The sequence below is a fragment of the Elephantulus edwardii genome, unplaced genomic scaffold (genome assembly GCF_000299155.1).
Source record: "Elephantulus edwardii isolate Elephantulus edwardi_28Jun2011 unplaced genomic scaffold, EleEdw1.0 scaffold00001, whole genome shotgun sequence".
Classification (NCBI taxonomy): domain Eukaryota; kingdom Metazoa; phylum Chordata; class Mammalia; order Macroscelidea; family Macroscelididae; genus Elephantulus; species Elephantulus edwardii.
Window position 1 is genome coordinate 43,466,390 of NW_006399751.1, and position 12,329 is coordinate 43,478,718.

General features: G+C 39.0%; 1 protein-coding gene across 2 annotated transcripts in view; it reads left to right on the forward strand.

The window, feature by feature from the left end:
- The first annotated feature begins 239 nt into the window (after positions 1-239).
- Positions 240-12,329, forward strand: part of GPR155 (G protein-coupled receptor 155) — a 49,095-nt gene continuing 37,005 nt past the window's right edge. For both annotated transcript variants that reach the window (XM_006878820.1, XM_006878821.1), the window contains exon 1: positions 240-736. In XM_006878820.1, the coding sequence (XP_006878882.1) occupies positions 271-736 (466 nt within the window). In that variant the 5' untranslated portion in view covers positions 240-270. The remainder of the gene's footprint in view (positions 737-12,329) is intronic.

A 12,329-nucleotide genomic window follows, 5' to 3' on the forward strand; every position in this document is an offset into this window, starting at 1 on the left:
TGTACAGCATCTCTGAACCCTGTCCTATCCTGCACCAACCTCACAATCTCTGACACTCTCAAGCTCACTGCTGTAGTCATGTCAATCTACTTGGTTAAGCATCTTCCTCTCTTTTGCCATCCCCTCACCTATATTTCTTTGTCCATGTATGAGTAAAATCTGGGTTTGCCAATGTACATTTCACTTAGAAATCTTATTGACTGTCATATTGAATCTTTTTTCTTTCTTTTTTTCCCCAGAGATTTGGTTAAAGTTGGAGAGTGAGAGAAAATGAATTCCTTTTCTGATTTACCTGCAGAGAATCTCCCCATGGCAGTCAATGTGTCCAAGATGTTGCCTGAAACAGTAGCTCAAGGACTGAATTCTACTGGTAGCGCACCTTCCATGCCCATAACAAGGCTTTTCCCAGCCTTACTGGAATGCTTTGGCATAGTCCTTTGTGGCTACATAGCAGGAAGGGCCAATGTCATAACATCAACGCAAGCCAAAGGACTAGGAAATTTTGTCTCCAGATTTGCACTTCCAGCTTTACTATTCAAAAACATGGTTGTTCTGAATTTTTCCAATGTGGATTGGTCTTTTCTGTATAGTATCTTGATTGCCAAAGCGTCTGTATTTTTCCTTGTCTGTATACTAACCTTATTGGTTGCCAGTCCTGATAGTCGATTCAGCAAAGCTGGACTTTTTCCGATTTTTGCTACACAGAGTAATGACTTTGCATTGGGATACCCTATAGGTAAGTGATTTTTTTTTTCTTCTTTTCCAACATTTTAAAACATTTTTTGGTAATTTTTTTATTTTAATAATTTTAATGAACATTTACAGAGATTTTGAATTTCCTTTCATTCATTGCTGCACTTCTCTCCCCGCCCAGCCTCCCCCCAACATTTTAAAATTTTAAGTGTTTTAAGAAGGCTTTCATTAATATTTGGTTAGTCACTTATTCATACTCTTTCATATCTAAGAAATGTTTCATCATCATTTCATTATATATATGTGTGTGTGAGAGTGTGTGTGTGTGTGTGTGTGTGTGTGCATGTGTGTGTAATCAGATGATTATATATTTTCCTAAATGTCAAGGTTTGAAGATCCTTCAGACAAGATAAATGGTCATACCCTTTGCAAGTAATTTCTCCAGGAGAGCTCTTTTTCTTCTCAGTAACATTCTGAAAGAAGTTTGATTTCCAGAAGCAATCAAATTCTAATTTAAATTGTGTTGGAAGTCTCGGTGTTTAGCTTTCTCTCCTATCTAAAAGTAAAGCATTCCTATGAAACTTTTTGTAAGCTAGAGAGTAAAAAGGAGCGAGGATGAGTAATATGCATGGGGTAATTTTTAAGTGTTTCCAGACCCAGAAAAATAACCTTGCAGATCATACCAGATAATAATAAAACCTAAAATCACACTGGTATGTAGTGTTCACAGAGACCGTTGAAAGCGGTGGCAGCCTGATGCAGAGGCGCTGCGTGGTGTACCCCCCCTTCCTGCTCAGAGTGAGCACTGTGTGTTTAAAAGATCCCTGAAAAATGAGTGTTGACCTCACATTTCACTTTTTTAAAACATGGAAATCCTCTTTGGGTTTCTGCCAGTTAGCAAAGATGAATAACTGATGTAGGTCTTTCATAAAAGCAAAGAGGCATAAAGCACTCTTTAAAAAAAAAAAAGACGATGCCTGTATGTCTGTATAAAAATAACCAAAATACCAAAGCCTGTGTCTGTGGAGTTGATTGAGACTCAAATGACCCCGAATGTTTCAGAGTAGGACTGCACACCGTAAGTTTTTCAATGGAAGTAACCTTACAGACGTAGATAACCAGGCCTGTCTTCCGTAGGGAACTCTGGTGGCTTGGTGGTAAGGAGTTATACTGCTAACACAAAGACACATTGTTCAAATCCTCCTGCTGCTCCACAGGAGAAAGATGGGCAATCCCCTCTTGTGTGATTTACAGCCTCTAGGAACCTGCTGGAGGGTGAGCTGGGAGTCAGCGCTGACTTAGTAGTACACAATGGCATCTTCCATAGTACTTCTTGATGAATTTGAACTACCAGTTTCAATTAGTACCTAAGAGTGAGCTGTTAGCATACCCAGGAACCTTATACTCCTTCCTAAAAGAGTAACCTCAAAGATCTTGACCCTTAGAAACCCTGAAACTTCACCTTCTTATAAGGATCGGCTTTCACCCAAACAAATAGATAGGCTTAGAAAGTGAACCATAATACCAAGGAGGAATATACTTCTCAGAACAATAAGCCATATGGAAACAAAAGGGCAGCATCTGGCCAAAAACAGCTCAGAAGGCAGGAAGGAATTGAAAAGAAAGATAAATACGACTAGGGAACTTTAGGGAAGAGTACTGTTAAATTGTGGGCAACAATGAATAAATATTAAAGAAAAAGTTAACTGGGGAGGGAAAAAGGGAAGGAGGGGGTAAAATGTGCAACAGTGAATGAATAAAGATTTAACTTCTCTGTAAACATTCGTTAAAATCACAGTTAAAATAAAATTTTATTTAAAAAGTGTGGGGGGAAAAAAGTGTGGGCAATTGCAACCAATGTCATAAAACAATGCATATAATTTGTTAAATGGAAAATGAATTTTCTTTGTAAACTTTGAACTAAACTACAATAAAAAGTTCTAAATACATAGGAATTATTGTTGTTGTTGCTAGGTGCCACTGCATTGACTACAACTCATAACAACCCTAGAACAACATAGCTAAACCTTGCATATCCTGTGCAATCCTGCTATCATCTCGGATACGCTCCAGGCTGTTATTACAGTCACTGTGTCAGTCCATCTTGATGGGTGTCTTCCATGCTTTCTCTGACCCTCCACCTTTCCCAGCAAGATGTCTTTCTTCAAGCACTGGTCTCTTCTGGCAACGTGTCTGAAATATGAGAGATGGAGTTTTACCATCCTTGCTTCTGATGAGAGCCTTGGTTGCACTTCCTCCAGTGTTGTTGTTGTTGCGTGCCTTCAAATCGGAACTGACCGAGCCATCTTTCTAGTGGGTTTTCAGAGACAGTATATCATGTGGTAGGCGATTGCCTGTCTTTTCCCCTTGAAGCAGGTGGTAGATTTGTACCCCATGCCCTTGAATTAGCAGTTTAACTCCCTACAACTAAGCCACTACAGCTTCCTTCCTCAAATAGTTATTATTAAATGATAACAGTGGAATTTTGTAAGTGATTTTTCCTTGCTATTTTTCTTACTATCTTTTTATGTATATGCAATGATATATACATATCTGTATACTTTGTATATTAATATATATTAAATATATATACCTATCTATATACATATGGCCTAATGGCAAGAAGCTGTGCTGCAATCCTGAAGACATGCAGTTCAAGACCAACAGCTGTTCCACAGGAGAAGGATGGGCACTCTCCTCTTGTGCTGCTAACTGCCTCTGAAAAACCCCCAGAGGGTCAGCTATGGGTCGGTTCTGACTCTACAGTACACAGCAACAATATACATATAAGGAGCTCTGCTGATGTAGTTATAGGGAGTTATGCTGCGAACTAACTCAAAGGCCACTTCGCTCTGGTAGGTTGAATCCACCAGCAGCTCTTCAGGAGAAAGATGGGCAGTCTCCTTTCACGCAATTTACAGCCTAGCAACCCAGTGGAGGGTCAATGACGAGACATTGTCACTTGATGGCAATGGACATAGTGACTTTAACAGTGAACTTAAGTATATTAGACATAGTGAGGATGTCACAGGACAGGGAAAGGTTGAAAGCTAAGAACTACCACATGAGCAACAGATCTGAACCTTACTTTATCCTGTGCCATCCTCATCATCTCTGACACACTTGAGCCCATTGCTGCAGTCACCGTGTTAATCCATATCACTGGAGGAGGTCTTCCTGTCTTTTGTTGACCCTCTACCATTCCAAACATGATATCCCTTTCCAAGAAATAACCTCTCCTAGAAACATATCCAAAGTATGAGAGACAAAGCTTTGCCATCCTTGTACACAACGAGCACTCTGGTTGCACTTTTTCTAAGACATATCATTTTATTCTTTTGGTAGTCTGTGCGATATTCAACACTCTTCTCTAACACCACAACTCAAAGCATCAATAATTCTTCTGGCTTCTTCTGTCATCCTTATTTATTGTCAGCTCATGGATGCATAGCAAGTGATTGAAAAGACTATGGCTTGAATCATGTTCGTCTTAGCCTTCAAACTGACATCATTGCTCTTCAAAATTTTGGAAAGGTCTCTGATAGCAGACTTGCCCATTGCAATATATGTCTCCTGATCTCCTGGCTGCTGGTACCAAAGGTATTGATTGTGGATCCAAGTAAGATGAAATAACTGACAGTTTCAATCCTTTCTCCATCTATCATGATGTTGTCTGTTGGCTCAGTGGTAAGAACCTTTGTTTTATTCTTGATGAGATGTAATCCATATTGAAGGCTGTGGTCCTTGTTCTTCTGCAGCAAGCATTTCAGGTCCTCCTCACTTTCAGCAAGCAAGATTGTTGTCATCCTGCTTAGTGCATTTTGTTAATGGGTCTTCCTCTGATCCTGATGCCAGATTCTTCTTCATAGAGTCCAGTTTCTCGAATGATTTGCTCAGGCTACAGATTGAATAGATATGGAGAATGGATACAACCTTGATATACTCCTTCCTGATTTTCAATTATGCAGTGTACCTTTGTTCTGTTTTCACAACTTCTTAGTCTAGGTCTAGGTTTCATATGAGCACAATTATGTGCTCTGGAATTCCCATTTTTCTCAATGTCAGCCATAGTTTATTATGACCCACACAGGTCGAATGCTTTTGCATAGTCAGTAAAAACCACAGACAGACAGACACTCTTCTGGTGTTCTCTGCTTTCAGCCAGGATCTATCTGACTGATATCAGTAATATGCCTCAGCTTCTTCTAAACCAGGCTTATGCTTTTGGCAGTGCTCTGTCTATGTACTGTTCTAACTATATTTTAATTGTTACACGCAAACACACACACACACGGAGCTCTGGTGACCTCGTGATAATGAGCTGTGCTGCAAATTGAATGGCACATGGTTAGAATCCATCAGCTGCTTTCTGAGATAAAGATGGACCATCTCCTCTCAGGTGATTTATACCCTCTGAAAACCCTCTGGAAGGCCAGCTATGAGTTGATTCCAACTCACCAACACATAACAACATGCAATAAACATGTATAAAAATAAGCCAAAATACCACAAACCTACTGCTATTGTCAATTCCAACTCACAGTGACCCTACGGGTCAGAGTAGAACTGCCCTGTAGGATTTCTAAGGCTGTTAAATCTTCTTTTATTATTATTTTATTGGGTTTTTTTTGTGTGTGTGTACCATCAAATCAGATCTGACTTGTACAGGAGGAGATTTTCCCTCCTTCTCCAGCAAAGAATCTGGTGGATTTGAACAGCTCCGGGATTGCAGTGCAGCTTCTTGCCACTAGGCCACCAGAGCTCCCTAGGCTTTAAATCTTTATAGAAACAGACCCCTCATCTCTCTACTGAGAAGTGATTGGTAAGTTTAAACTGTTGCCCTTTCAGTTAGCAGCCTAGTGCTTTAACCCCTGTACCACTAGGATGCCATATGCATATCTATTCTTTTTATCTAAAAATCATAGTAAAACTTTTATTACATTTCAATGCATTTTAGTTGAACTTCTTGTTTAAAAGAAAAGTTAGTGAGAACTCTTTTTTTTATTTTTTTTTTTTTTATTTTTGTGTGCGTGTACCATCAAATCAGATCTGACTGGTACAGGAGGAGATTGTCCCTCCTTCCCCGGCAGAGCATCTGGTGGATTCGAACCGTGCGCCTCTGGGATTGTAGTGCAGCTCCTTGCCACTAGGCCACCAGAGCTCCCCGAGAACTCTTTTTAACTCCAACTTTCCCTTGTTTACCTTCCCAGTTCTTTAGGCAGCCTAATTTTGTTTCTACATGCGTATATTGTCCTGATGGAACAGTAAACATGCCAATTTGGGATATTGGAATATCTTAAAAGGACACTTGTTCTATTCCTCAGAAGACTCTTCCTTCAAAAAACTGTATACGTCTTCTTGACTTTTAAAATAGGTTTCATGAAAGCTTTTTCTAGTTTGATGATGTAGCATAATTTGAGGAACTGAAAATTATGGTTATATTAATTCATTTACTCAGAAGGACTTGTTATGAGATAGTGCCAGCTGCTAAGAAAATATCTGTGAACCCAGTTCTAGCACATAGGCAATGATCGTATGGAAAATGAAATGTAAAATAAAAACTAATGTGTCTGGTGGTGGCAAGGTCCATATAAAATAAACAGAAATAGCAAAAAAGAATGAGGGAGTGCTGTTTGGAATTGTGACCTTTCATGTACTTCGAGCATGTTGCCAGGAGGAGCCAGTCCTTGGTGGTGGGAGGGGGCATCCAGCTAGGAAAGGGGGAGGGTCAGTGAAAGAAGACGACCCTTAAGGAGATGAATTGGTACAGTGACGTTCGGAACAATGGGGTCAGGTTTATCAGAGATGGTGAAGATGGTAGAAGATAGAGTGAGGTTCGGATCTGTCGTTTATGAATAAGGTGGGTATGAGTTGTAGTCAACTTAATGGTATGTAACTACAATTTTTCAGATAAGCTAGTAAGCTCGTTGGTGAAGGTCTTTCCAATATGTCTTCCTTAGGTGGAACTTACTGAAATACCATTCATTTTCTTTTCCAATAGTTTTAACCTCTTGCCCTAACTCTGCAACTTATTTTACCACACACACACACAGAGAGAAAGAGAGAGTCTTGTGTGTGTAATATGTATTTTATCACCTCCTTGGGTTCTTCTCCAGTATGCATACCCCAAAATAGAGTTATACCTAAGAAATTTAACAACTATAAGTAAGAAATGCAGCAAGAGGAAAAACTTTTTTCCCTTTTTTTATTATGAATTTTAATAAAAGTTTACAGAGAATAGGTTTTCCAGTCATTCATTGTTGCACTTTTCTCCCTGCCCAATCCCTCCCCACAAATCACTCTTCTCCTTGAAAAGAAAAAGAACAACTCTTTCATTTTATGCAATCCCTCCCCCCCAAGTCCAATCCACTATGCAGCCTTCACACTGGACTTCTGTAATGACAAGAATACCCATTCATATATCCCATTTAAACAGATCTCTCCCTCATCTGTTTCAGTGCAATATATATCATTCCTCCCCTCCTTTTCTGTCTTCTCTCAACCCTGATGTCAGTCCCATTTTACAACAGTGACTCTATGCAATATTTGCCCTTTTGTGAATGAGATCTGAGAGGAAAATCTTTTTGATAGCTAAGTTACAAATAGAAAGTACATGTGTGTTCCTTTGAGATTACTGAATATTAAAGGATAAGCTAAGCATTTTACTAAAGACATCGTAAGTGAAAGAACAAAGGTAATACGTTGTTCATACTTTCAGGAGCATTAACAACAACAATGATGCAGATTTGTCAAGGTATTTGTTATAAAAACCTTAGAAGAGGCTCAATCTCATAATGGTACATATTTTAATCAATATTATATCTTAATTTAGATAAATTATCAGTGTAGAGTTTCATGGTATCTATATTTATAGTAAATCTCAACCTTTGTAACTTTATAGTTTACAGAGTTCTTTTTTTTGTATGCTTGTCTCTTTGAGGCAGGGCAGATGATATTATCTTCATTTTCAAATAGGAGACAGGTTTAGAGATTTAATTATCTTTTCCCAGGTCACATCACTTACAGGTGACAGAGTAAGGGCCCCAAACCTGAGTTTTCTGTTTTTAAATCCTGGACAATCTCTTATGCCACGCTGTTACATAACCTGCCCATTTATTTCACCTTCGGAAGACTCAACCAGGCCTCAGTCTAACTCCAGTAATACATTCGTTTTAGTGAGACTCAAAGGGTTTTTTTTCCTAAAAATATTCCATAAAATGAATAACAGTGGAAAAAGGCATACCTGATTAGTTAATCCATTTTCATAATGAGGCAGAAGCTCTAAATTAAAAAAAAAACAAAACACATAATCAGCCCTTTTCATCACAGCTTTTCTTATGCCTCACATTAACCCCATGAATCTGGTAATAATCACGTTCCCAGTGGTGTGCTCGCCCAATTTCCGTAGTGATGATATTCATAGGTTTTGAGTTGTCTTTTTTATTACTATTTTTTAATCACATAAATAAGCACTCTAGTAGCATTAGGTTGTAGACAATGGCTTTACCAAAAACCCATAGTAGAGTCAGAAGTGTTTCCTCCCTTCTGGTACAGAACTTTAAAGTTGTGCAGTCTGCTTCCTGGTGAGGTCATTGCTTATTCGATACCCATCTGCCTCCTCTGTAAGGAGCCAACAGAGAGCCCTGTCCACAGATTGAAGACCCCTCCTTTCTGTTTGTTCTTCGGCCTCTCAGACACTCAACTCCCACTCTCTTACTCATAAGGGAGCATTGTGGGCTATGAGAAATATCCTTTGAAGGACTGAATTTATTTCACAAGGTGTCCAGCTCATAGGTGACTCAGAAAATTCTGGCAAGGAGGAGGCAGATAAGGTAGTTATAAAGGATATACAGTCATGTTGCATTTTCTCTGTATGATACTTATAACAGTCTATGAAATTAGGTTAAAAGTACCAGTACTCCAGCCATAGAACACTGTAGTACGTTATTCAGTTGAAAAAGAAAGTGTGTCAAGACAATGCTTTTCAAAGATGCTTTAAGAGATTTGAGTGTGAGAAGAGACTAGGAACCTAGCAAGGTGAAGTGTTGATTCTAGCAAATCAGAATGGTTCCCTGCCTCTGTCATTAAAAGATATTAATAGGGCATAGTTAAGTCCTATAATTTATTCTTCAAACAATGCTGATAGCATAAGTACCCTGACTAATCATAATTATGCTCTAGTGCTTGAGCTGTAAACAGAAAGGAAATGAAGCATTTAACTATATGCCATTAAATAATAGAATGATCTTGTCTAGGTCTTTGTATTCTTTGCTAGGAATTGAAACCCTGCAGGAATCAAAATAGGAGTCGCAGTGGGTGGCTAATTTTGTCTGTTAGTTCTTCAAAGCTATATAATAACTCCTCATAGTGGGGTTCCCCCACCCCTAAGAGCCTTATTTATAAGCATTAATTAATTAAAATTTAACAGTTAATATAATGATTATAAAATCGTGTTAATATAGGTCACTCTTCTCATGTGGGGTTTTTTTTAAGAATTTAAAAACTATCTTCATATTGGTAACAAAAGAAAAGAATTTCCAATTTATAAAGATGTCATATTTAAGTAATTATGCAGTGAAATGGCAGAAATGAAATAAAATTCCTATGTTTAGTTATTCTTCTAATAATGTAATAAATATTTTAATCCCATTTTTTTCTATCCTAGTTTTGCTTTGTCCAGTTGTTGTTGTATGTGCCATCAAGTTACCTGTGACTCATAGGGACCCCATGTACAATATCTCTAAAGCCTGACCTATCCTGAGCTAGTCTCACTGACTCCAGCACACCTATCTCAGTTATCCCAGTTTCTGTGTCAGTCTGTCTCATCTTCCTCTCCTGGTCCCTCCACCGTTTCAAGCATGAAGTCCTTCTCCATCTTTCTCCCTTAGAGCAGCTGGTGAATTAGAACTGCTTGCTTTTGGTTTGTCAGTGTAATCTCCTACCCTCTAGGCCATCACAGTCCTTCTCCAAGAATTGGTCCTTACTGGCCATGTGCTCAAAGTATGTAAGATGGAGCTTCAAAATCCTTGCCTCCAAGGAGCAACCTGCTTTCACCTCTCCAGGTCATACCTTTGTTCTCTTGTCCAGCACCATAACTCAAAGGCATTGATTCTTCTTTTGTCATCCTTAGTCATTGTCTAGCTCTCTGATGCATAAAATTTGAGAAACTCTACTGGCCTAGCGAGGAAGGAATTGTGCTACCTACTTCAGTGGAAAAAGGGTCAACAATGAATCTGTTCCAATTCAACAGCATGTAACAACAACATACCTGTTCAATAGTAACCTGATTTCAAAATATACATAATAATAATAATAATAGTAACATACCTGTTCAATAGTAACCCCATAGTAACCTGATTTCAAAATATATATAATAAGTAAAAAAGTTTTAAATGTGGATATAAAAAGAAATGGATTGACTGATTACAATTAGATATAAAGTAATATGTTACAAGACATAATTTTAATGCGTCTGAACACTTTGACACTCATTACTTGCTCAATCCTGTGGGATTGTAGGTTATGTAATTGTGCCTTAAAGAAACTTAGCATTTACTGAGTCCACACTAATTGGAAACAAACTGCCATAGTCATTCAGAGAAGCGTTGATGAGTGGCATGGATTGAAGATCGGGTGGAGAAAGCTGTACCTGGGATAAACCTGAAATACAAGGCAAGATTTGGACAAGCTAGGAGAGGTTTCAACAAGCTAAGAATGGTAGTATCATCAGCAGATAGAAGTTGTTTTTATGGATGTGGTGTTTGTCTGGTGTGACAATGACATGATATTGTCTTCTGGAGGCTGTGTGTTAAGTAGAGAGATGGGAGCAATGAATTTATGTTAATGGAGGAAGAGTCACTCGGAAAAGGAGGGTGAGATTGATCACATAACTTCAACAGTGTAATCAGCATCACTAACTTGCACCTGTAAAAACTACTGGTATATGTACTGCTGTCCATATTCTCAACAGTAACAACATTTTTAAAAATAATTAAAAGAAAGAAGAAATGAGTTGGATAAATAAGGACACAGTTGTGGAGATAAGACTGTGAATGTTGAAAGAAAGGATTTTTAGCCAATCATGTGTGCAGTAGACTGGTGGTCAGAGAGCTGGACAGTGTTGGAGAATAGTGCCGGATATCCCATGGACTGTCAAAAGAACCAAGAGATACATCTTAGAAAAAGTGCAGTGCTCCTTGGAGGCAAAGATACTGTCTTCTTTCATACTTTGGACATGTAGCTATGACAGGCTATTCCTTGGAGAGGCACATCATACTTGGAAAGATGAAGGGTCAGTGAAGGAGAGGAAGACCCTCAATGAGATGGATTGACACAATGACTTCAGCATTGGGTTCTAGTGTTTCAGAGATTGATGAAGATGGCACAGATAGGGCAGGGTTCAGGTAGGCACTATGAGTCATACTCAATAGCACCTGACAACAATATGAGCAGAGGGGAACCTCTGGTAACCTGTTATGTGAGGAGCTGTCCTGATAACCTAAATGTGGCACCTCTTGGTCATTTGAATCCATCAGGTGTTCTACAGGAGAAAGATGGACAGTTCCTCCTGGGTGATTTATAGTCTCTGAAAACCTGCTGGAGGCTCAAGTAGGAATCAGTTCCAGTTTGACGGTAATGAGTCTGAGTTTTGAGAAGGGCAATACAGAGCTATGCAAGTTAAGATTTAGATGGTACTGTAGCTAGTGAAAACTGTGATGGCCTAGAGGGTAAGAGGCTACACTGACAACTCAAAAGCAAGCAGTTCTAATCCACCAGCTGCTCTGAGGGAGAAAGATGGGCAATCTCCTGTGCAATTTACAGTCTCAGAAAATTAATTAGAGGGTCAGCTATAAGGCGTTCTTATTCCACAGCAATGAGGAGGTAGATAATGTGTGAAATGAATGAAGAAGATGGTCAGGAAAATACAAAAGAATATAATTGGGGTGCACCTGATACAGGCCATGATCTTTGCAATCACTTGTTATGTATCAGAGAGCTGTACAATGACTAGGGAGTATAGAAGGAGAATTGATTGCTTTGAGCTGTGGTGCTGGAGAAGAGTGTTGAATATACCATGGACTGCTAAAAGAACAAATAGGTTCATCCTGGAGAGAGTTAAACTGGGCTGCTCCTTGGAGGCAAGAATTCTGAAGCTTATCTAACATACTTTGGACATGTTGCAAGGAGGGACCAGTCCTTGGAAAGGGATGTCATGCTTAGGAGGGTGGAGGGAGCGCGCAGGAGAGGAAGACACTCGATGAGATGGATTGACTCAGTGGTTGGGGTAATGGGAGTAGGTGTATCAGAGACAAGTAAGATTGGCACAGGATAGAGCAGGGTTTAGGGCTGTTGTACATAGGGTTGCTACGAGTCGCAGGCAACTTGACAGCACATAACAACAACAGCAAACTCTTTAGGTATTTTTAGATATTTAACTAGTAGTATTTTAAAGGAGAAAATAGAAATCCTGTAAAAGTAAGAAAGTATTTGGTGATTGACTAGCATTGAGCTCTTAAAAATAATCTCAAGTAGTCGCTACCTGCTGATGTGGAGAAAAAGGAATTTCTGAAAAGAGGCAATATTTTAAAGGGGCTTTCAGTAGATCACAGGATTGTCATTGTGTGTTGTCAAAGAAA